The sequence below is a fragment of the Wasmannia auropunctata genome, unplaced genomic scaffold, assembly GCF_000956235.1.
Source record: "Wasmannia auropunctata unplaced genomic scaffold, wasmannia.A_1.0 LD336078.1, whole genome shotgun sequence".
NCBI classification, from domain to species: Eukaryota; Metazoa; Arthropoda; class Insecta; order Hymenoptera; family Formicidae; genus Wasmannia; species Wasmannia auropunctata.
In genome coordinates this window covers 3,762,795-3,789,167 of record NW_012026812.1, presented here as the reverse complement: position 1 = coordinate 3,789,167, position 26,373 = coordinate 3,762,795, and the positions used below count along the sequence as shown (strand labels likewise).

Here is a 26,373-nt window from a genome sequence, read left to right as displayed (position 1 = left end):
TGTAGCAGTGACACTATTACATTTCAGTAGTATTTTTATGCATACACAAAAAGTACTCGTGAAGAAGCACGGTAAATTATGATGGCGATATTTCGTATAAAATTTTCAACGATAATTGCACACGATTTTGCGATGGCAGAATAACTCGAAAAAGAAATGATCCCGCCAAGCTATGAGTCAAAATTATTTCAATGCATTTTTTTAATTATGTAATTATCCATACATTTTTAGGATAAACGATCCCATATTTATATATACTTATATACAATAAAAATTGAAAAATTAAATGCCTTGTACATATACGCAAAAAAATGACTTAATAATAGTAGTTAAATTTCAATAGCTGAATCATACTTAGCTATAAGAGTTATCACCTTAGTGTCATTGCTAAGTTCTGGCTATTATACAGATAAAAAACATTCACTGTGACAAAAAAATTTATTAACTGAAATTAAAAGCTGCATATATATTAGTACAGGCAGCTAAAAAGATGGCATGCGTACCTAAATGTCTCATCATACACACATTTAGCACAGAGAGCTAAGTTTATATAGCTACGCGTAAAAATTTGATTTGTAATTGTTTTTGCAATGTGACACTGCCATATGCACATCTATACAGCGCATTTAGCATTTATATTTGCAGTATATATAAGTTGTATACTGCAAATATTATCTATTGTGAAAATAAAATAGCATAGTAGATTCGGCTAAATATGATTTGATTTTAGTAGCAAATATTTTTGCTGTAGCATCTACATTTTAATAACTAATAAATTGAACTTCGGCAGCAACGACATTAGCTGTCCCTATTTCATCGACACATCTTAACTGCCTTTTAGCTCCTTCCGTTTTACTATGGAACAAGATACTCTCGAATGTCGATAATCAATCGCGTCAACAAGAAATTCATTTCGATCAACCTTTTACGTTCAAATTCTTGTAATTATTACATAATTACTAGATATTATATTCATGCAGTTATTATATATAATTTTGAACGTAATAATATAATATGCCTTTACATGTGAAATAATAGAGCAGACAACATATTGAATTGTATCAAAAAGCAAGGAAAATTATAATTAAAATGAATAAATTATAGTTAAAATAGAAATTCAATATTCATTATTTTGCGACGTCTCTGGTAATATAAAAATTCTCGAGAAATTTTTTATCCATGTCAGTAAATTTTATAATAATTAATAAATTTAAAAAATTCTATGATAGGTAAGATACTGCTGTAACAGTAATCAATCATGCACCAGATTCGCGCAGCGACAAAATCAAATGACCCGCAACACGACTTGCCGTCGATAGAAATGAATAGATTATATATAATATGTATCTCTCAATGCGAAATCTATTCTTATGATAAGTAATAAGTATATTATTAATTGTTACTTACCTATATCGTTGTACTCAGGTCACGATCGTCCTTCCTCGCATCTCGCTAGTCCTTCGACGAACCGCGTTCAATCTCCGTCGCCTCCGTCTCGATGACCTCGGACTTTGTGACTCTGACTGACGGATGTAGGCTCGGTGAGAATTCGGTACGTCTCGATTGGGCTTTGGCCGAACGCGCGCACTTACTATATGTATGCCATGCTGCCGATCGCGCACTTATTATTAATTAGACACTGCGTATTGTTACTGAACGCGCACTCACTATATGCGTGCTGCTCGAATGCTTGATCGCTAGAGTTCGATAATTTCGAATTAAACCTCGCGACCGCGCCACTCAGCCCGCGGCTCGCCTCGCCGCGGGAAATAATGCCGCGACGTTAATTCTCTTGTATTGAATTTTGATGCAATAATGAAATAATCACGCCGAGATTAAACATATCGTATATTATTGCGTGTTGTCCGGAAATAACGAGTGACGACAATACCGTAGAAATTCACACAGCACTTATATACGTATAATTTAATTTTGAACGAGAGAAAATTCGACGGGTTCCTTTCTTTCTCTGTTGCACGGCTAGGATAAACATAATTGCTTGCTTGTTAATTGTTACAATTTTCTGATACACATTACTCCAATGGATAATTTAATACTCGAAATTGATAAAACAATTCCGTAATTAATTGAACTGTAAAATAATTTGATCGCTTAGCCGATTTCTCTCACTCGGTGTGTGATAATCTAAATAAGTAACACCAGGGGTCGGTAAAGAGGTCTGTATATGTCCGTAAACAATGGAAAACATAACCTCACAGACACGCGAGTGTCATCGATGGTGTTTTACTGAAAGAATGTCGATATTTTAAATACGATATGAAATATGTATCGCGTGTGCATAAACTATGTAACATTTTCTAAAAAATTTTTTACAAGAGAACTAAAATAGAATTTCGGTAAGAAGAAGGGTAGAGAGAAGAGATAGAAAATTTATGGACGCTGATACCGGTCTTAAAAGAAAACATCTTCAGAAGAAGTGTAAAAGCGAAACAAAGAAACTGTAATTATTGCAAATATCGAATGTCAACGAAGATGCCAGTCTATCAAGAAGCCGAAGTAATTTTTGTTTTCTTATTAATACTTTAAATGTAGTGCATCTATTTTATTTTAAATTCAATGAGTGTACACTAATTAATTCAGCTGTAGAAAGCAGACCTGTTATTTTTTCTTTATGAGTTTACGAAAATTTTTGCTTACACATATTTCGACATAAAACAATCATATAAATTGGACACTAGAATATAAAAGAACCAATCTTAACCTTGGCTTAATTTCATTTGTTTATACATGACCTTTCAGTGTTAGCTCTAGTTTCATATTATTAGCGTTTTCATTTTACGTTCACTTTCTTTGGTTACTTAATTAAAATATTCACAAGAATCGATGTTTCAGCAAATTCAAGCGCAAACGATTATTGTTATTCATCCGGGCTCCATGTACCTTCGTATGGGCCGTGCTTCTGATCTGAAACCCGTTACATTACTACATGCCGTGGCAAGGAGACGTTTATCGAATGGAACAAAATATAAGGATAGTCTCTTACCTCCAACTGTGACACTGGTATGTACATTAGAATACGTTATGCAATGCGATCTTATTATCATGTTTCTGTCTGTCAATGGCTTTTTGCAGACGAAGGAGTTAACGCAGGCGATGGAGGAATCTCGCCTGCAGGTATCGCATACTCTTCAGTCCTGTTTGCAGTCCGATGGTAGCCGAAGGTATGCGACACCACCGCAACAGATAGCGGCTTTCAATCGTCGATCCAGTCCAGAAATCTCCTCCCCTGGCGACATGAAGTGGACAACGACCGATCGCGATATAGTCGTCGGTGACGATATCTTGTCGTTAGATCCGGCGGAGGAGAGCAATTTTAATATTCATTTTCCATACAGAAGAGGGGAGCTTAATATACACTCGGGTCCGGGTGGCAGCATGACGGCTGTCATGGCGGATTTAAAAACCATCTGGGAATACGTGCTGACTGAGAGGCTGGACATTCCTCTCAGAGACTTGAAGCACTATCGCGCGGTACTTGTTATACCTGATATTTATCATCGGCCGTATCTAAAGGAATTGACAACGCTATTGTTAGACGAGATTGGCTTTGGACGTTGTATTCTGTTGCAAGTTAGTTTATACCCTTATATATAATGCACTACATTGCAATATACTTCTCCGAGAAAACGAATTCTTGTTTTTGTCACGAAATATTTTATTATATAATAGCTAATAGTTTTCAAGGAGCAACTTGAAATCCAGATGGCCTCGTTTTTCAACTATCGTTTCGTTATTAATAGGACCATGTAGGCGCGATGTTTGGAGCGGGTTTGGGCTACGCATGTATAGTAGACGTTGGCGCTCAAAAGATATCGGTATCCTGTGTGGAGGACGCGATCTCTCATAAGGATACGCGAGTGCGTATGGATTACGGCGGAGCGGACGTCACGCAGACGTTTCTCTGGCTCTTACAAAAATCTGCATTTCCATACAAATCATGCGATCCTACCAATAAGTTGGACGCACTGCTCTTGGAGCAGCTGAAGATAGATTTTTGTCATGTTGACTTAAACGTGTGCGGCTCACAAGAGAAAACATTTGTTGTCAGAAAACCAAAACAACAAACAGAAACGTATACGATACAGGTACATTATGTCTTTTTAAAATTATCTTTTAAAAAATAAAGAATTATTTTGTATAATATTAAACTTACAATTAGTACGCTGGAACTTATGTTGGCAGGTTGGCGATGAATGTTTAATAGCACCCTTGAGCTTATTTCAACCTGAACTATTCAGAATTACCGGAACGCATAACGTTCACGTTCAAAAACGATCGTTAGGAGATCCAGAAGATCCGTACGATGAGAACTACTTAAGAGAAACGAGTGTAAGTGATCGTTATTTCTAATCTTTCTAAATTTAATCGATGTTTCCGTTTTGCGGAACACAAATGTGATAGTTACTTTCTATTTCAGAGACGGGGGATGAAAGAAACTCTGGATCATTCGTCAGAAATGCAAGAGGAGACAGCGGCCGCACCTGCAACTGGGGGCGATGACGAGGTTGTAGTTGACGCCGTCGATCCTGCGCCTAGTTTGTTAAATCGCGATTTAGACGCTCCCCGTGATTTCGTGATCCCGCAGCAACTCTTAGGCCTCGATCAAGCGATATTGCAGAGCATTGAGCGATGTTGTGAGCACAAACATTATTTAAACAAGTTCAAACAAGTAGACTGTAACTGTAGATAAAAGCGTATACAACTAGTCTTATTTTTCTTTACAATAGCTAACGAAGATCTCAAAAGAAAAATGTACAGCTGCGTGCTAGTCGTGGGATCGGGTTTGAAATTTAAAGGTATCGGCATGTGGCTTCGCAATCGAATATCTCTTCAAACTCCTTACATGTATAGACCTGGTAAGTATTTTCTTCAAGATTTTCAAGTGAATTATTTTACTTGTAGAGAGCAAAAAATTATATTTCTTTACATACCGCTTGATTTTTCTTGCAGAGCAACTAGACATTATAACGCAGCCGAAAGATATGGATCCTGGTATGACGACGTGGAAAGGAGCAGGGATTTTAAGCTGCTTGGAATCGGCTCAGGAATTGTGGATCACTCGAACCGAGTGGCATCGCTGGGGCGTTAGAATATTGAGAGAAAGATCTCCTTTCTTATGGTAGAAAATATTTTTATAATTTATTAACAACTACTATCGAATGAGCGTTTTTTCTATTTCTGACTTATTATCTGACTTATGTTTGGCATTTTTTTATATATATTATACTGCATCACAAATGTAGCTCGAGATTGTAAAATATTAGATAATTATCGGATGTTATAATAACTCAGTCATTCTAATTTTAGTTTTATCGTTACGGTGATATTGTATTATATCAGCTTCCAGTAGAAAATTTACGTACTTCAAAGTATTCGGCATGACATCTACATAAATGTCATCTCCCCCTTTCATATAAGCGGTTGTTAGCGCCTGCAATCACAATTTTTCTTGTACATTCGCAACAATTAACAATTAATTGACTTTGTAAAATATATATATTGTGATTTATAAAGACGATCATACCGCTAATAATTCCTTGAAGCCAATGTTGTCTGGAAAAATCGTATCTACCACGATAGACTGCAAAAAAGAAGTTACCAACTATCAGTGTCTTGTTTCATGTCTTCATAAAAATCACATTTTGTATTTAAGACATTGTGCGTGATAACTTGACAAGTCACAACTTTACATACCAGGTCATTCTTCACTTCCTGAAATATACGTTTCGTTAGGCCGTACTCCTTCTCGTACGTTTTGTTCGTGAAAGTCTCCGTGATATCCAGATAAGCTTCCTGCATTTTATCCAATCCATTTTTCTTGTTTCTCAAACTGCAACGACAAGCAGAACACAATGACAAGTGAACCAATAAGGATAACGAACTCTTGCGTCACTGTACTTACTATGCGATGTCTTCCCGAATGTCGAAGAGCTTCTTCTGCAGACTGTTGAGAAGCTCTTGCATGTCGTGAATCTCCGCCTCCATCTCGATCATCACTTCCACATGCAAGTCAGATGTTCGCAGAATCGGGTAATCCTCCGGCTGCATCTGTTGGATTTCTTCTCGCAAGCTCTGGTGCAACCTGTTTTGCCTCATTTTCACGTCCTCCGGCAAGCTGGACGGTCCCAGGGAAAAGACCTCGTTGTTCGATATCTCGTTTATCAAGTTTTCAATATTCTTCTCCTGCTTCGCTTTCTTGTCCTTCAGCGTCTCGAAGGCATCCTCTAACGTATATTCCATATTCTTGTTTCAAATTTGTTTATTCTTGTTTTGTTATATGAAAATTTATACCGGTCATTTGATACTGCAAATAAAATTCGATATGTTATTCAGGAAACATTTAGATTCAATCAAAATTTCAATGGCTGTAGCTACAATATATATATATATATATATATATATATAACCGATAAATGAAAGAATAATCACTGGCTGCGTTCAGCAAAAAAAGCGGCTTTGAAACTGTTGTAAAATTCATTAATATGATTGGTTTATACATTTAGATCCATGAAGAACTAAAGGCAAGAACTAATCATGTTGAAGAATCTCACAACAGTTGTAAAGCTGTTTTCTCTGCTGAACGCAGCCATTGTTAATCGATGGTAATCGGGTATTTTTATTTAACAATTTTTTAACAAATACTAGTATACTACAGAGAATCAACAACACTTGAAGGTTATGTTGCGTTATACCTGTAATATCCCGCTACACCGAAAGTTATTCATATATTATAATTCAAAAATAAATTAAAAATGAAATTGGAATGAAAGAAGAGCGTATATCACACTATGTAGTATGTAAATAAATAATAAACAAACATCACTTTACTTGTTTAGCTACTGCAGATTCTCCGAAGGAATCGTTTGTTCTTAGCCAAAGAGGTTATAATTCAAAAATAAATTAAAAATGAAATTGGAATGAAAGAAAAGCGTATATCACACTATGTAGTATGTAAATAAATAGTAAACAAACATCACTTTACTTGTTTAGCTACTGCAGATTCTCCGAAGGAATCGTTTGTTCTTAGCCAAAGAGGTTATAATTCAAAAATAAATTAAAAATGAAATTGGAATGAAAGAAAAGCGTATATCACACTATGTAGTATGTAAATAAATAGTAAACAAACATCACTTTACTTGTTTAGCTACTGCAGATTCTCCGAAGGAATCGTTTGTTCTTAGCCAAAGAGGTTATAACCTCTTTGCTCTTAGCATCTGAACTGTTATGTGCTGTTCATCTCGTTTCTTTTTCTCTCCAATGTCGACTTTATACACCTGTTTCTCTTTAGATGCAAACAGTGTAGCACAGTGCAACTACGAAGTACAGAACTTACTCGAGGCACGGTTAGGTTAGCTCCGCCGCCCGCCGGACCGCCCGACCGCCCCGCCGCAACGACCGCAAGTGGAGTAGTGGCGGCTGGAGGCGCCGTTTATTGTGCTGCTTGTTAAAAATCATCATGCTTTCTCGTCACATGTGTAAACTTATGCGTTACTCGTGTTCACGTGCAATTACGAATTGCCGTGGCTTCGTCTCGGCGAACGTTGAAACAGGTACCTTTATTATTTGTACGTAAGCCGGGTAATTTTTAGGTTATCTTTTTTGCCACAGCAAAATTTATGGAAATTGATATTGCTGTAGTAGAATTAAACACCTCGTGCGGTATAATTATAGCTTCTTTGCTTTATTCTTGCATGCTAAATTTTGTTTTTGTACCGCGATCGAATGACTTATAACTTTCATGTTTCCTGCCTTGCTTGCCAATTAATATTAATATTACTCTGTTATATTAACGTAGAGTGTATTAAGTCACACTTTCGAATTATTATTATTAGATTTCGTAGAAATTATTAGGGACCAACATCCAGTCTCGATCGTTGAAGGCCTTTCTCTAATTTAATTGTATTACTCACGCGATCTAGTTCAACGTATTATTATAATTAAAATGGATTTATTGATTTTGACGACATGTGCAACTTTGACAGATCCAGTGGAAAGAGATCCAGCGCCGTTCTTTTTTAACGATGAGGTTCAGGCATGTCTCAGAACGTTGACGACAGTGGACTATCAGAAGGTTTTTCGGACTCGCAAAGACGGGCACAAACTCGAACCGCCGCAGTATAAATTCATGACGGACGAGCAGCTCAAGGAGGCCAAGGAGGAGGCGGAACGTCGAGCGGAGGAGTATTTGCAAATGCCGCCAGTGGTGAAACCGAGATTGGATTCGTCCCTGATATTATGCGAGGACATTGCGTTACGGGGTTACGATACCGCCAGATATGTTTTCACCGACATCACGTACGGTCTTAAGGATCGACAAAGATTCATAGTGGTTAGAGAATCAGATGGCACATTGAGACACGCCGATTGGAAAGAGCGAGACAGAATGACACAGGTTTTCTTTCCAAAGCCAGAGAGGCAACTGTACAAACCGAAGATGTTTGAGAGCGAATATTTAAGGGTACGTACGTTGCTTCTACTATGCATCTAGTTCGCTGCGATACTTACGCGATTAAAGCCTGTAGCTACGATGCTAGAAAATCATTCCGAGATCTCGGACGGAGAAAGAATTGACCAATCGCATCGGTCAGTTGGTCGAATTGCTCAAATTGTAATTTGCCAATTCTTTTTTCATCCGAAGTCTTAAAGTGATTTCTAGCATTTCGTGGATACGGGACTTAAAGAGTAGGAAAGGCAAAAAGGAGAGAAGGAAGAATGTTCTCGCATCAAGTGAACGCTGATATATTGCGGTTTTTTTTTTCGCAGGATTTGTTGAATCGCAACGAATACGAGTTCATCCTGGATCGCGCGTGCGTGCAATTCGAGCCGGACGATCCGGATTACCAAGCGGTCACTCGGGAAGTCTACGAGCATATAAACGCCGAGAAACATTTCGACAGCTTGAGGTCTACGCGTCACTTCGGACCGATGGTGTTTCACCTGGTGTGGACGAACAACATCGAGACCCTGTTGTGCGAGTTGATCGAGACTGGTCGGATCAAGGACGCCGCGATCCTGGTACGTCTGTACCATATGATTCATCCTACAGCCAAGTCAGCGGTTGAGCAATGCGAGCGCAACACGGACGATGTGGAGCTCGTTATGCATTACACGCGCCTCGAATTGTCAAAACAGAATAAGATCCAGAAGATGCTGCAGTCGTACAAAGAATTGCAACAGGAACGTGAAATCGTGGCGGAGGGTGTTAAAAAGGCGCATGGCATTTCTTCGGAAACAGATAAAGTATAAATATAAATCAATAAATTTAGTATTCTTTCTCGTTACAATATAATTAATAATTGTTCCTCTACTTTTAAATCCATCATCGCAAACGTAGTAATGATTGATGTGGTAATAGGGAGCTCGATTATAGGCCAGATATTCTAATGACAGCTTCTAAAGAAAGACCGCTTAGTGAAAATTTTTAAAAGAAATTTAGCTATTCAGAATTTCTTACTTAAAAGAATGTCATCTAGAAATTAGAAACGTAAATTAAATTAATAGCAAAGAAAAAATTGCGAAAAGACTTAATGGGAGAGTACAGGCGATCCGGAAGACCATTTGTCCGCATCCCGTCCAATAATCTCTCGAGATGAGCGGTCCGCCGCGCTTCTTTTATAGGAGACACCCCATAGAATAAGAGTGAGACTGTGCTACGGTATGTCATGATTTGCTTTATTCGTTGTTCGTAAAGGTTTGAATTAATCGATTGGATAACAGACACACGATGGTCGTCAGGGCAATTCGATGATTATTACTCGATTATTTTATTACGTACGGTAGTACTTACAAACATTTACAAATGTAACAAGTCAATTCGATTTGGCGTACAGGATTCGTTCAGAAAACATTACACTAATGACCTTTCGCTAATTCGCGTTACGAATGGGAGGGAAAACGGAGAGGGGCAGGAGGGGGAGAGGGGAAGGGAGAAAACGTAAAATCGATCCGAATTGATCGGGGTCCGCGCGCTTGGTCCGTCGCGCGGATATGAGACAGCGCGCGTCTGTCCCGCGAAACGCTTTGTCGTCGCTTCGATTGGGAAGGAGAGGGAGGTGAGAGGGTGAGAACGAGGATTGATACCTAGCGATTAAACGTATCCGGTAACGAATGTAACGGCTCTATAACCGATACCCGGATGAGTATCGACGCGAACGAAAGTGCACCGTTCTTTATACAAATGCAACGTTACGGTTGTGGCGACACGCTGTAAGTACCTACAATCGTGAAACGATATCGTATGCAAACCGACCGTTTGCGTGGAAAGAAAAAGAGAATCCAATAGAAAAAAAAGAACGAGATTTTCGTTTTTTTTTAATTTCCCTTTTTTCCCTTTTCTATCTCCGTCCCCGCTGGGGGACCATGTCTCGCACGTCGTTATCGTTATAATACTTGATAAGCACTCGCAGCAAATCGTAATGTTCGTTTATCAATCATTATCATTCGCCTTATCCTTAGTATACTCTTACTGTGTAAATAATTATTATTTTCCCTATAAAGACGTGCTCCGGACTGCGTGTACGTATGTGTGTATATGTGTGTGTGGACAAATAAATAAGATATGCCTTTTTTCGCTGCGCGTTTCAACCCCCGGACGCGATCAACTGCGTCACTTCATTGCTGCGTCAAGAGAGCAGCGCGTTCACCTTTTTCTCAGCCGCGAGATAAATATCTCAATCGATCGCGACAATAGACGTTCACATCGCTTATCAATTACGCTAATATTGCTACCAAGAAATCATAAGATTAACGAGCTTCCGATCGCGAGATATGCCGATACTCATAATTCCTGCTCTCTTTCTTGCGCGAATATTAGCAAAAGGCGCGAACACGTGTTTAACTATAACTCGACGCGATTGTCCATCCGCGATCTTGCGTAAGAGACAACGTCGTAGCGCGCGCATAATAATAATCTCCTATAATGATTCCTAATAACAATTTTCAATAATTTTCTCTAATTACTTAACTACCAACTAGCTAACTTATAGTGAAAGGAATAATTGATCTAGGAATTAAAAAATAGTCAAATATAGAACATCGTTTATCGTCGTCGTAATTTTGCCACTTGGCCATTTAATTAGAATTTTACTCTGCAACTTTTCGATCGATAATTGGAGACGCGCCGTTCGCCTTGAAGAAGATACGATTCGTTGAACGCTAAAAAATCCAATAAAAAATGTGCGATCTTCTGGCGATCTCGTCCAGAGAGAATCGTCCATCCATCCAAGGTGAAATCTGTGCAAATGTTTACATCCGAGGGTTGATACGAAAGCCTCGTCGAACCGGTTCGCGGATGCGAATCAGGCTAACGTAAAGGGTGGAAGCGTACAAAATAAATAAATACGTATATATACGCGAACATGTGTCAGCTGTTAGGCCCTTCACGAAGCAAAGTACATGGCTGCGTCGAGCGCCGATGGTCCGGATAACGCGAACAGACTCTTTGAGAGTCGTTCTTGAGGAGAGAGCGATTTTGAACACGTCGCCCCGACATCCTCCGGAGGGATGTTTAGACGCTTGCGTTGTCCGGAAGGCGCGACGACGGAGCTCGTGCGATATAAGTTGCGACAAAATATCTCAAAACTGGCGATTGCACTCGAGAAACGATCAAGGTGACGCACGAGGCCTTGTTGCCGACGAATTGTTTCATTGAATTCGCACTGATATATCAGTTTCCCAGACTTCCAGTTGCATTTGCACACGAACTTCTTTAACCGATTTTTTTTTCTTCGATCTGATCGCGTTAAAAATCTTCAGCTACGAATATTAGCGTGACAATTATGATATTATGACAGCAGTTTGCCATCGATCGCAACCTTGATCGCAAAACGCTCGATCCTACGGCAATCGCGACAATGGATGAAGCGATGATTCGATGATCGTCATCCTGTGACAGTGGAGGGGGGGGGGCGCATAAGTGATAATTAGCTAATGATCGCGAGCGTCCAAATAATCCGACGCGGGATGCACGTTGCGCGGCGGAGATGTATATGTAGCGGAGCTGTGTTGCGTTCGGGTTGGCAAATATTGAGCAATATCCTTCCTAACGCACACCTTTGGCCGCCGGAAAAATTTCGTCGGCAGATCTTTCGCGCGTCTTGCCGTGTCTCTCGATCGTTATCGGCCACGTTGTTCCGGACCAGAATCAGTTACATTGATAGCACTAATTTCGAATCAATTGATTTTCTCTTTTTTAGTCCACGAATCGTTATCATAAACAAAAATTCAGAAAAAAGTGGACTTTAAATAGAAATATTTTTTAACAAGGTTTGAAAGTTAAATGTAAAGTCCTATCTAAAGTGTTTAAAAAAATTGCAGATTGATTCTTTTTATTCCCCCCCCCCCTAATATTTATTCCTATAAGGATTTTTTATTGAATTCTAATTTTTAACTAACGATCCTGCGTATCGAAATGGAATTAAAATTGTAATCTGAAGAGAAATTCAATCAATTCGAACTGTCGATGCAATTCGGTTGACGCAATGGAGATCACGCAGATATATACCCTGGATATAGGAACATTCTACGTCGCATGATTGTTTTTACGACCTCGGTTGATTCAATGGACGACTATCCTATCGCTAATACATCAGAGCGGTGTTACATATAGGTCTAAGGGGTAGCTCTTCAGGTTCGCATTCTATTGCCGCTTTCCGGTCTCTACTAGCTGCTCTTGTCGACCATCTCGTAATGTGCCAGCTTCTCACCTCCGCTGTATCGTGTCCTTTTGTATTCTTTCGTAGCCCCCTGTATAGATCGCGTATTTCTCGCCACAGTGCCCGTAAAATCTTTATTTTTTAGTAACGAGAATTACGTCTCTATCGCTACGCATCCTTGTATATAATAAATTTTCGTGTAAATGCGGCTGGATGTGTGTATATTTTATACACGTACAGTAGACAATTTGCTCTAAGTTTTTCTGATAAAAGTCTCACGTCTGTGCACGTTAGGACCGTCGTCGTCGTGTACAAAACGCATTTTTTCTCTACATATTCGTGCCACTTCGCCGTCGTTCGAAAAAAAAAAAAAGATCGTTTCCGCAGCTCTGTTCTGCGGCGTTTATACGTGTATGATTGCAGTATATTTCATATGTTGTGTGTATGAAATATACAATTTTATATATTATATACTTAGCTCTCTACCTACCTATATCTCCACTTACGTGTATATATTTATATAAATCTCCCGCCCGCCCGCGCGTACATGTGTAGCGTGTGTATATGTATATATTTATATATATAATACGTATGTATATATGTATAATATTTATATACGATGATCACCTACGTAGAATCCCTTACGCTCGCTCTACTACGATGAAGAAAGAACGAATAGCCGGAATAATTACGGGTGTATAATTATCTTAGAAAAAAGTTCGCGAGAGTTCCTCTCGCGCATTTCCTCTTTTGCTCTCGTATTTGGCACACAGACGTTGCGAGGAGTACGGACGCGCGGACGTGTACGAGCTCAGGTCGACTTTTGACAATTCGGCGCGTTTCCCGATCGCCGAGATCGAAGCTGAGGGGAGGGTAAATATCGAGAGACGGAGGGCAAGACGCGAGAACCGGGATATATCCCGCCTGCCTGCCTTGAATATGCTACGTGATGCGAGATTCGCGTCGCGTTTCCTATTTCCTCCTGTCTTTTTTTCTCAGTTCGGACGTTGACGCTTCGTCATGCGAAAGGTTTCCTCGCGCCACGCGTTTTTTTTTTTTCAATCATTAATACTATATTAACCATAGCGATTAGTGTGGTATTATTACGCGCTCGAATCCCTACGCTGTACTCTACTTTCCAAGAGACGCCCCAAACGTACGGCGGTGCCCTCGTCGTTCAGGATACCGGAAGCAGCCTTCCTCCACCATCCGTTCTTCCCAGTTCGCGTTTCTTCCTGTTCGTCAGCCAATTTATCTTCTTAATTCTAGCAATTCCTTGTTGTCGAACTCAAACCCGAATCGTTCTTCGATCGTCTGCGAGGATTTCGCGTTTCGTTCCCTTCTTCTTACTCGTCTCATTTGACGGACAGCCTGCTCTGTCGTTCGAGGACCAAGGACCATGCGGTAGCAGCTTCGCGATCCCACCAGTCACCGTGTTAACTCGCCAGAGCGATCTCAGTGGCGACCTTGACGGTCGAGCAGCCGATCAGCGAGCGGCTTCTCGGTCACAGAATGTCCGTTTCATAGACTTTGCTGGTAGTTGTGGTGGACGTGGTGGTGACGGTGATGGCTGCGCCGGTGGTCGTCGTACCCGACATCACCATCGCCGACGTGGCACCGGAGACTTGTCCGTTGGTCGTCTGCGCGATGATCGTTGGAATCGCTTGCCCGTTAATGATTTCGGCCTTGGCTACTTGATTACCGTCGATCGCAACGGCCTCCTGCGAGATCTGGGGCTTGATGCTGAGGCTGGTGAGGGATCCGGAACTTGCCGCGCTCAAACCGAGGCCCATCTTCGCCAGGAGATTGCTCTCGGAGCCGGTTTTCTTCAGAAGATCGGGCGGCGCCGGCGGCACGGTGGTGAGGCCGGCCGCGTTCCTCTGTAGCTGTTGCAGCCTAGCATATTGCTCCTGCAGAGCTTTCTGCTTCCTGAGTAGTTCCTGGTGCCGTTGCTCCAGCTGCTCCTGCCGACCGCGCTTGCTCTGCAATCCCTCCTGCGAGTTGACGCTTTCGCAGGAGCTGGAGTTGCTGGTCGATAGCACCGCGGTTTGCGAGGACGACGAGTTTTGCGGCGCGGCGACGCCCGGCGCGGTCTGCGGAGCGACCTGGTCTACGGTGGACAGGATGGCGTTCGGCGGTAGGGCCATCGGCGGCTTACCCTCCTTGCCGACGAGACTGTTGTTGCGCGAGGGTCGGCGCAAGGTCGCGTTGCCACTTTGCAGATTGCATGGATGATTTCTGGGCGGTAGCTGCGGGCTGGTGGGGCTCGCCAGAGGTGATCGGGAGCTGGTGCGCGGCGGCGGTGGTGGCGGTACCCTCCTGGCGCTTGCCATCTGTAGCAACTCGGCGTTTCGTTCCGGTACCGGCGGCTTCTGCCCAGGTAGGAAGCTCTGCGGCAGCACCGGCATGCCCGGCTGCGACTGCTGTTGCTGCTGTTGTTGCTGTACCTGCTGGTCCTGCAGCGACAGCGCCTGCAACCTGGCGATGGGCGGCGAGGTGTCGGTGTCCGAGCTCGAGGGATACGAGTGCAGGCGACGTAGAGTGCCGCCCGGCGCCATCCCGGGTAAGCCCATCAGGCTGACGGTGGGTGCAGTTAGGGTACCGCTGGAGGAATCCACACTGCCCTTCCGACCGATATCGCTGATGTTGGGAGCGCGTCCGCCGCCGCCACCGGTTGTCGCGACGCTTGTAGATTCTCGGAGGCTGGAGGCGCGGCCGATGTCGGCCAGGAGCACGTTCGGGCCCGGATGAACCGACAGGCTGCTCGACACGTGGCCCATCTGCGAGCTTGGTCGGGAGAAGGTCTGCAGCTCGTCTAGCAGAGCGTCGAGTGCGTTCTCCGGACGCTGCTGATGGTCGGCGGATGGCTCGTGAGGGTGGCTCCCTCCCCCGAGGACGCTCGCTGACCCCACGACAGTGCGTTCCGCTGGCACAGGGGCAGCTGCCTGTTCGTTCAGACACGTGGAATCAACAGTCGGGCCAAGAACGTCGCGCCGGCCGGCCGGCCGGCCCGGGAGGGCCTGGCTCTGCCTCGCGGCGTCGCGCCAGCGTCCCACCCTGGGGAGACGCGAACCGTCGAGCGTCCCTTCCGCGTGCTGGCGCGACGCACCTTGGCATCGTGAGGTGATCGTGCTTTTTTTTGCGCGCTCTCGTTGAGAAGAAGCATCCCGCGCGATCGTCCAGAGTGACGTCTCTCGTTCCGCTATCTCGCCACCGCGCGAGTTTTTCGACATTTATAAAGTACACAACGACACATATATAGATACTTACGCGTTTGTAGACACGACGTACATAACAGCGACACATTCAGAGATATATAAGGGTAGAGAGAACGATAATTAATATGTAAGAGTTTCGAAAATCGCACAACGACTATGTACACCTGATACACCTGATATGTACAGAGACACATTCTTTAAATTTGATTCTTGGTGCTTGGTGCAGAATCGGAAGTCCAGTACCGGATGTTGAACGTGTCGTGGTACACTTTGTCATTTGCGGTATGCCCGTCGCTGCGGATGCTTTTTCTGACAACGAGAGCGGTGATCGTAGAAAGTGGCGTCGCGAAGATCCGAATAATGAGATTGAAGAAAGGATGAATTGCGAAAAAGAGATAACTGAATGATATGATATTGGAAACGCAGATGACGCAAAGTCCGATATTGCCTCACAATATTGATTGTTCGCTATATTTAATATTATTTAATTTTCCAGCAAAGTTTTTACTAGAGTCCTTGCAAAAATTCAATTTAATCCCTGGAAATCACTAATTTTAAGTATTAAAAGCGTTGTTGTCCAATGTCGTTTAGTACTCAAAATATAAGTAATTAATTACTATCTTCCAGTATTAAATTTCTGTAAAAAAAGCCAACATTTTTTATGCTTTTGACGAAATATACGTTATGTTAATTTTATCTTTATATGTTTTATTTATAAATTTCACACTTTAGGTACTCGGTTTGACTCACATCCGGACTCTACGTTTCGCGTCGTTAAACCGCGTGAACATTTAGCGACGAAGACACACGTCTTCGACACACCACGATCGTACGATCGGAGGATCGCGAGTCGAATTTCGTCTTTTTCTTTCTATAGCATGCGTATATGTGCGAATAATGTGCATGCGTAATAACGATGTGACAGAAGAGAGAGCATGATTGCGAGACGATGAATGATAAGTGACAATAATGAGCGTAAATCATGGCAATGCAGAATATGGTGAACGATGAAAGTAAAGTGAAAGAGAAGAGGCGCGCGCGAGAGAAAGAGAAAGAGAAAGATGGATGATGAAGAGATATAGAGAGCAAGAGAAAGAGAGAGAGGAGAGAGAGAGAGAGAGAGAGAGAGAGAGAAAGACAGGTAGAAAGAGAGAAAGAGCGCAATGATGAGTCGTGAATCGCAATAAGTCGTGAACGAAAAAGAAGGCACACAATCGTACGATATAATACGTAAATATGATTAATTCCGTTAGATAATTACCTGCGGGTCGGTTATACGTTTTGTGCGTGCGTTGTGCGTGTTACAAGTCAGTACTCGTTTGGGGCTCTTTTACATTTGGCATCGATTGCTGTCCGGTATTAGTCAACTTAAAAAAAAAAACAGAGAAACCAAAAATCAAAAATCCGAGGTCAGAGGTCGAAATCGTGGACCGCGAACAGGAGAGAACAGAAAAGATAGAGAAAAAGAGAAATAATGCGATAGCGTTTCTCGTTTAACGCGGATGCGCGGAAAGTCGGGGATGAATCTCGCGAAGACCCGCGAAACACGTCGAACGACTGCAAAGGGAGACCGGAAAAGATACTTCCTGAAGGTCCTCGCGACGTTTCTCGAAGGTCTCAAACATTCAGCAATGTGCGATACGACAGCGCAAGATTCTTTCTCCGAAAGAAGTGATGGTTGATATCCCTTTGTGCAATAATTTTGATAAAGTTATCAGAATTAATTTTATTAATTCTGATAACTTTATTCTGATTTTTATTCTGATAAATAAATTGTCAATATTAATATTCATAATTGATAAAATTAAATAATTAATATGCTTAATTTTTTTACATTACGAAATATAATCGCTATTGTTACATCGTGAATAACTCTTGATATGACGTGGTTGTGACATTGCAATCTCGCGCTGTCAGATTTATCCCACGCTAGCGCGATCATCCCCGACCGATATCTTATCGAATCCTGTACGATATTCCGCCCGTCGTCCGTGCAATCGACATCCGATCTCGCGCAGGAAAGAGCCGAAAACGCGGCACAGCGCATCGCTTGGGCATCGACTCTTGTCGCTTCGAGATTGACCCCGAATGGATCTTGCATCGATCGGATCAAGAGGAATAGTTACGAGCAAATAAAAAATATCACGCAGTAATTAATATGAGTCTCGAACGCGCAATTTATCGCGATATCACCCGCGGTGAATCTCCGCTAAACTATTCTCGTACTAGGCAAAAAGAAAAGACGCGTGAAATTTAAATGCAGAAAGAAAAGTCGTCGTCACATCTTTATGATACTCGGGCAGATGGATAGTAGCGTAAACGAAGATAAGTGCACGTACAGGGCATTCGGTAACTGGCGCACTGTTGGCGCACGTGGCGATGTTGCTCGTTAAAAACTATGATTAATTAAGTTTCTTCCGTTAAATTTTATCTTCGCAATTTTCGAAGTTTCGACATATTATTCAAGCAAAATTCCATTTAACATTTATCCGGAAAAACAATACTTGTCGTCTACTTGCATTCCTGAAGAGGAGCAATATAGTATCAGACATCTCTACTTTAATCTAATTGCAAAAATCATCGATATTTTTTATTAACGTAGAGTCATTTTTGGTTCTCGACAAGAAAATATCGCCACGTGCATCACGCGAGCGTTCACCCCGTGTCACATGATCACCGTTCACCCAAGTTCTCCTGTTCAGAAATAAAATGAAACATATTGTATGAAAATTATTGTGCCCATGCCGATGGTCGAGGTGCACAGAGATGTAGTTTACATTGAAAGAGAAGCAGAGTCGTTTTTTTCTTACCGAGTATTCGCCAGTTATACGAATTAGCACGAGTACGCTCGTATTGTCGATGCCCGCACAAATGACGCCGACCTTCCGGGTTTCGAAGCAACGGAGGACTCTTATACGCAGAATATAGGTAATAGCATGCACCTCGAAGGCGCGGATAAAAATAATTAAAAAAAAAAACGAAAAGAGAAAAAGAGATAGATAGAGAACGATAGAAAACGACGGGGATGCCTTGTCCCATGCGAAACTGCATGCGCGTCTACGCAAGATTACACACACACACACACACACACGTAACGTATTTTATGTGTGGACAAGCATACATACGCGCACGCACATACTCTCACACACATACGCGCGCACACAAGTACACGTATATACACATGCCGCATGCCGCACACGTACATACGAAACGTGCCTAGTAATTAATATTTCGACTAGTTGTAAACAAAACCCGAGAAACAATAGGGTGGTTATATTTATACATAAATATCGAAAAGAAAAAAGAGATATCGGCCAATCAAAAGAATACACAGAGAGAAAAACCTTCAGTCCAATCCTTATAGTAAGGCAATATAGTATATAGTACGGACTCAGACTCATATAAATAGACAGAGATATATAGAGAAAGAGACAGAGAAATGAGATGGACAGATATAGACAGAGAAAGGGGAGGAAGAGAAAAGAGAAAAGGAGAGTAAATATATAATATATAATATATGTATATCGATTCCTCAAAGTGTGTCTCCGATGGATGGGTATACATACATATACACAATAGAAAGATAGAGAGAGAACAAGAGATAGAAAAAGAGAGAAAGAGAGAAATGTGATGGAAAGAAGAATGATGAATCTTGCACGAGGGTGGAACACGCATATCGAACGTGATGTGAAGCGCGATAGTAACGTTCGATCGGTATCGATGAAATCGAAAGAGGGTGATTACGTGATGGCGAATCGTTGACAGGAGCAAGTACGACACAGCGTAGAGAAACCAGACATACAAGAAGCCCAAATATTATACAAATTATAAGTGCGGGAGTTAATTAGATCTCTAGAGATGCTACACGCCAGCGTGTAGATCGGGATGACCGTAAACCCGCGCATCTAGCCCGTAGGCGTAGTGAAATTTTTTAAAATTAATTTGATACTACAACTCTTCATGAAAATTCGAATTTAAATAAAATTAAAGTTTTGTTTAAATAAAACCCAAATTATTTATTTTATTACTTATTGTTAAATAGTTATATTTTAATTAATTATTTATTTTAATTAAGATACTCTAATAAATAGTTATTATTTATTAGAAAGTTAAATTTGCGAAAAGCCTTTAATATTCTATTTTTTTAAATTTCAAAACATGAAAATCAACTCCGATTTGATCAAGAAATTTCACTACGCGATATCATATGCGCGAATTTATGGTCACTCCGTTTAAACGGGTGCACGATTGCAACTGGCAGTAGTTTTCGCGACGTGTTGTACAATACCGACACCTCAGCACTAAAACAATCAACATTACTCTGCGACTTGAAGCTAATAGGATTGAAATATTTTTCTCAACATATAATATACATGTTCGCCCCCTTTCGCTTCCGAATCATAGAATGATGTTAAGTTGCTTCGGTTCCGAGATGCTAGTGTGCTATACGGCCTCGTCATTGCGCGATTAATTTATTGCGATTGCATTTATGGAGAATGATCGAGATTCATCAAATCTATCTTCTTTTGACTGAAAACGTTAACCAGATTTATGAAAGGTATCTTAGTCTTTTACTCTAACAGAAATTTAATACTGGAAGATTAATTACTTATTTTGATTATTAAAAGCATTGACAAAACATTGTGTGCTTTTAAGACTCAAAATAAGTAATTAATCACTACCTTTCAGTATTAAATTTTAAGAGTAGATATCCTATGTCTTCCGTTCCTTCAGAATAATTCTGAAAATTCTTTTAGACAAGGGTGGCAACACGAAAAGTGCATCGCAAGTTTTTCGTTTATAATCTCTCAACAAATTCGCAGAGGGATCTGAAGGATGTTCAAACATTAGAACTTTCTCAAGTGCAACCTAAAGATTTGCCTATAAGAAATTAGGAAACTCACCGCGTTAAACTTTTTTATAATTTGTCCTCCTCGAATCCGTTGTATCAGCAAGCTTTCGAATTAACACTTAGGAATTGAAGACACCGAGAAAATTTAATGAATCTCGATGCGTTCCCGCTCACATCCTTTGCACACGTGCGCGTGAACACGAAAAAATACTTGTGGACTATAAACGTAAAGTGCGTGTGAGTACCAACCAAATAAGCCAAATAAGCTTTACAATAACGATGCAGCGGGAAAAAAAATAAAAATCGACGAATTAGAATTATATAAATAAGTTTAATGCGACTGTTTGCTTGTGACGTCAAATCATAAAGAGCTCTAGATTAAGAGCTCTATTCTAGATAATTGTTTCTGTTAATTCAATTTCGAAAGAATTTAATTTAAAAAAACAATAAAGCGCATATGATAATTTAAACGTACCCCGCTATTTGTAGAAGAATTATCCTCGAGTGTTGTACGCATTTCATTGAAAACGTATGTCACCCCATCGATCATCACCAATTATATAGCGAAGAAAATATGACGATGGACATATGATACACGTTAGCAAGTGGAATAAATTTTACAATAACATTTTCCCTTGGTAAAATCTTGCGATCACTAAAACATTATTGAAACAAATCAAATGAAGTCTACGTCATTTTACAGCTTATTTGTTATTCTATCTAATCTGCATTTTCGCGCATGTAAACTGTTTTTTTTTATTCTACGATTTAATTCATTGTCAGTTAGATTGATTTAATTTATTATATATGCGGTAACGTGTTTAACTAACTAAGAAATCTATTTGGAAGGTGTCAATGTTTTATTTTTATTGCTTCATAAAAAAATTAAAATGTGATCAATTATTTTATCTTGGTCGACGTTTCTGCCTAAGATCGCCACGTGATTGTATCACGCATAATTGTCAACTTTATTCCACTTGGAATTTTGTATGTATGCTCGCGCGCACGTACATACAGAGGCATATATGCAGACGTATATACTTTTTCGTGGTCGCAGCAAGAAGGTAGAACCACCTTCTCATACAGATTTCGTACGCGCGTGCTGTGACGAGGCGGCGCATCGGTACGACTCCATCGCGATTAACGTTTTTCATCGGATTGTATAAAATATATATATATTTTATATACATATGTACACGCTGCCGAGAGCGGCAAGTAATCCGGACGATTTGTTTCAGCCGCGACGTTCGGACAGAAACGGTAAAGGTCAGACGCGTCATCATGCGTCGAGTGAATTCTCGTCGTCCCGCGAAGACTGGGCGGATGTGACGGGGTGAGATAGAGAGAAAACAGACAAAGAGAGAGAAAGAGAGAAAGACAGAGAGAAAAAGAGAAAGAGAGAGAGAGAGAGAGAGAGAAAAAAAGAGGGAGCCGGTGGAAAAAAAAGACTAGCACAGCAATACAAGGGAGAATCTCTGTGAGATGCACTTGCGCGCGCGGGTGGTGCGTGCCATCGTCGTGATACGTCACGCAAAGGGAAATCCAATGTAAACCTTGAAAAAACATACGAAGACGGTACAGACGGCGGTTAATGGGACGAGGGGGAGTCTGGGGTCGTGGCGAAGGGTGCGGGCGAGACCTTACTATAAGAAGTGGATTGGAGCGAGTGTGTGTATGTGTGCGTGTGCGTACGTATGTGTGTGTGTGTGTGTTTGTCTGATGATGTCAGGGCACTACTACTGCCGCGTTTCTACGTCGTGGTGTAGTCGTCGGACTGTCTCGCATCGTCAGCGACGACGACCGGTGTCTCGCAATCGGAATCGAGAAACGCCGACAAAATTTCAGCGGGCACGATTCCCGAATGACGTTCCCGGCGATGCACGACCGATATGACGCCGGGGATATATCCCGAAATCCTCGAATTTACATTTTTATGGAATAAACGTAGCCGGATTCTCTACCGGATGCGTCAAAACGCGAATTCGCAAAGACGTGCGCCATGCGCCTCGAGTATATTTCATAGCGAATGCAACGACTATGTTTTAGCTCGATTTTAACACAAAATTTATGGATAAATATATATATTGTTCAGCGGACACGCTATTTCATATTTCCGCGATAAAAGGAGATACATCTTCACAACGATGAGCGTAAAGACGAGTTTCTAATTTGAATCATTATTTTAGGATTAAAACATTTTTTACGAAGCTACTTTTTAAAAAGAACTTGACTATCGCGGATCGGAAAATAAATCGATTTTATATCGTCGACAATTGATGCCAGACAGTCCTCCGACGTTTGCCGATGCTCGACGTGAGCGAAAGCGTGTTCTCCTCGTCTTTCGCGTCGAATCGGCATGGACGTCTCGGTGTGGGCTAAACCCGGAGATGCTCGCGCGGATGCTCGACGAAAACCAAGGAGGAAACGTTGTAAAATACATATTATATAAATAGGTATATCTTGCGAAAAAGGCGAAGTGAGAGCGCTAAAATCAAAGACGTATAGCACGTAGCACAGCAGAGTCTTAAATGAAAGTTTGCTCATCTTTCCAACTGGCTAATTGTAAGTGACACTAGCCAATACACATGTGTCTGCGTAATATATAACTCTGTGTGTGTGTGTGTGTGTGTGTGTTTGTGTGTATTTATAACTGGATAATTTTGGACAATTGGTGTGCCACATGAATGTTTTCTTCGTGAGAATTTCGTATATCTGAATCGAATTGTATCCGCAGGACAAAGGCTTTCCTTCCCTTGTCACATTTGTATCGGACGCAGGCACTAGCAGAATATTCGAACGTCTCAAGCAGAAAAGAAGTGTAAAGCTGTATAGAAAATCGGAGTAGAGTGCAAAATAATTCCAAAACAGAGCGAAGAAATCGCGCGGACGTTCCCTACGCCTCGGACGCGATTCTCCTTTCAATGTGCTCCATGAAAAACGTGCAGTAGATACAAGCGGACTTAACAATAGAGATTCAAGGAATGAAGTATTCGCGTTTCCAAATATTCGGAAAAACATATAAATTACTGGTAGTTATAGAGATCGAGCATTGATCTGTAAGGGCACGTGCTTATGTAATATATCGAAGGGAGATTAAACATTAAAAAATTAAAATTTAAATAATTTGCAGAAGTAGAATTTAAGGAATTATAATGAACGTTGAGAGTTGCACGCGTTTCGCATACTAAAACTGTAAAAATGTTTAATTAAGCTGCGTAGCATCATCATTATTATATATTGCGATAGTAATTATGAATACTAAAGAGTGCATGTTTAAAACCTGTTTGCTACGAAATAGCTTTATTCAAAGCTAATAATAGCATCATGATATAGCTTTATTAAACTTTACGTTATAAATCACGTTATAAATCATATAAGAAGTAATACAGAAATGGTAAAGAATATTAATGTCAATACAAAAGTAACAGAGGAAAATGCAATATAATTTTCAAAGATCCTCTAAGAATACGTTGCGATATCACATTGTTTTCTTCGGATCGTTTAAAGCTGCTTATATCTATTGCACATTTCAAATCGTCTTTTAAATGCATTTACAAGAAAACATTTCTCGATCCTTAAACAACCAGTACAAATACGGTGCCAAATCAATCCAGTCGTCTGTGCGCTTGCCGATATATTTCCAATGAAGTATTTGACAAAAGGAAAAGCATCTGTCGCTTTTGATACTTTTCTTCATATAGCACAGAGAGTGATAGAGAACGCGACCGTACAAAAATCGACAATCAAGAAGTCGGACAAAAAGATTCGTCTCAGAGCAAGCATGTGTGGTATCAAGACTTGTGATTGAAAGGTAGAATGTCAAATGAGACTGTAGCACGTGTGTGGCGAGTAGGAGAGTTTAGAGACTCGCTGGATTGACTCCGAAGAATTCCGCTAAACTACTACAGTGATGTTTGATTTTCTCATAAACCTCAAGCGAAAAAATTGAAAAATGTCTGCACACACACATATACACACAAACATATATATCTATATACATTTTATTATTTTATTTATCAACATACGTGAGAATGAACTCTTAATTTTGTTTCCCAGTTTTTAATCTCTCAAGATCAATATTTTACAACAGTGACGGTATTTGTTCTACAAAATCTGTGTGCGTGTGTAATGAAATTTGCAAATTGTTTTACACAAAATTATAGGAAATTTGTACAGTGGTCTTGGAAACAGTTATACGGATTGTAAACTATGGGATTTACGAGACAGAGAAAAGCTTTTACTTTCGCTTTTATATCCCGAATAGAATGGCAAAATGGATCGGCAGGATTCTGGCGGAATACTCCGGAGTGCCGTGAAAGGAAAACAGTTATCGACAGTATGATGATATTGTGCTGCAGACATACCGAATAAAAGAAAAGAATATATAAATATAAATATATTCCTTGTGTTTGATATATATGTATATGCGTGTATATATAATATATATAAAAACAGTACAGAATAATAATTATAATAATAATAATGGTAATGATAATAATAATAATAGAATAAACGGTAAAGTTCTTTTATAGTAATAATAATTATAATAATTTATAAGTATGAATAAGTAAAAATTTACTCGTGACTGGTCTGTATGGCCTCCTTGAAGTTAGTACTCCACTTCCAGCCATACTAAAAAATTAATATTATTTTCACTATCTGTTAGACACTATCTGTTATTGTAACATTTGCTTATTTGTCTCTTTTTTTTTTAATCTTTACTTTTTCTTTTCTAATCTCTTTGGTACACGGAGTTTTCGTGTACGAAATTAGCTTTGCGATAACCCGCGTCGCTCGCGATTATTTTGTAAAAAAAAAAAAAGAAAAAGAAAAACAGTTGCGAAGAGAAAGAGAGAGCTTCGGCAAGCGGGAGCCTCTCTCCCGCTTCGCTCGTTATCAGAGACGAGAGAAACGTGTCTGCTCGTTTATATCAGCAACGACGAAGATCGGCGCTACCGATCGGCAACAGCCGTCTTAGGACGAATTATATGCGATGTCCGTAGAAAAAAAAAAGATAAAAAAACCGAGAGGGAAAGAAGTTTCGTCGCGACGCAGATTTTTCGTCGTTATACCACAACTAACACTCATGAATGATCTGACAAAACATCGTGATCGGCATCGTCGAAGAGGAGGGATCGTAAAAGCGATCTTGCGGCTCTATGCCATCGAGGCGATCCTGCGGCTCTTCATCTTGCGTTTTGCGCGAACAGAAGCTCTGCACTTCTCTTATTTCCATCGTGTGTTTAATTATTGTAATTATTATTTCTACAACCAATTTACAATCAGCTAGTTTCGTCCGTATTGCGAGGCGAGACGCAGAGCGCAAGATACGAGGCTGCGAGGTCGCTTTCATGGGATAGTAAGGCAATATTCGCTATAATCCCGAAAGTAGTTAAAGCAACGCGACGTTTAAAGTTTAAACGAACGTTGCATTGCTACTCTTCAAGCAATCTTCGAATCGCTCTCGAAACGAGTGAATGACGATGAGAAAGAGAGAGAGAGAGAGAGAGAGAGAGAGAGAGAGAAGATAGAGAGAGAAAGGGTAGACAGAGAAAAAGAGTGAAAAAGAGGGAAGAGAGGAAGAGAAGCTCGAGACAGTCGATCCGAGCGATTCGATTCTTCCGATACT

General features: G+C 40.7%; 4 protein-coding genes across 5 annotated transcripts in view; 2 read left to right on the top strand and 2 right to left on the bottom strand.

Moving 5' to 3' along the window:
- Positions 1-2,206: 2,206 nt before the first annotated feature.
- LOC105448986 (actin-related protein 8) lies at positions 2,207-5,308 on the top strand. Its single transcript, XM_011687917.1, has 8 exons — positions 2,207-2,517; positions 2,854-3,021; positions 3,094-3,591; positions 3,762-4,106; positions 4,204-4,350; positions 4,439-4,655; positions 4,749-4,877; positions 4,972-5,308. Exons 1-8 carry the CDS (start codon positions 2,482-2,484, stop codon positions 5,142-5,144), a joined length of 1,713 nt encoding a protein of 570 aa, XP_011686219.1. The 5' UTR covers positions 2,207-2,481; the 3' UTR covers positions 5,145-5,308.
- On the bottom strand, positions 5,136-7,246 carry LOC105448987. Of its 2 annotated transcripts, none has more exons than XM_011687919.1 (5): positions 7,158-7,246; positions 5,924-6,325; positions 5,716-5,851; positions 5,546-5,602; positions 5,136-5,452 (listed from the first exon to the last, which is right to left on the bottom strand). In XM_011687919.1, the coding sequence occupies exons 2-5, from the start codon at positions 6,259-6,261 to the stop codon at positions 5,300-5,302; spliced, it is 684 nt and encodes a 227-aa protein (XP_011686221.1). In that variant the 5' UTR covers positions 6,262-6,325; positions 7,158-7,246; the 3' UTR covers positions 5,136-5,299. The 2 variants fall into 2 exon arrangements, with proteins under 2 accessions (XP_011686221.1, XP_011686220.1); XM_011687918.1 differs by lacking the exon at positions 7,158-7,246 and adding an exon at positions 6,850-6,943.
- A 153-nt stretch (positions 7,247-7,399) lies between these two features.
- LOC105448985 (28S ribosomal protein S22, mitochondrial) lies at positions 7,400-9,533 on the top strand. Its single transcript, XM_011687916.1, has 3 exons — positions 7,400-7,571; positions 8,004-8,479; positions 8,785-9,533. The coding sequence occupies exons 1-3, from the start codon at positions 7,478-7,480 to the stop codon at positions 9,265-9,267; spliced, it is 1,053 nt and encodes a 350-aa protein (XP_011686218.1). The 5' UTR covers positions 7,400-7,477; the 3' UTR covers positions 9,268-9,533.
- Positions 9,534-9,672: 139 nt separating this feature from the next.
- LOC105449117 overlaps positions 9,673-26,373 on the bottom strand; it is a 246,648-nt gene continuing 229,947 nt past the window's right edge. The window contains 1 exon segment of the mRNA XM_011688116.1: positions 9,673-15,619. Within this exon segment, the coding sequence (XP_011686418.1) occupies positions 14,180-15,619 (1,440 nt within the window). The 3' untranslated portion in view covers positions 9,673-14,179.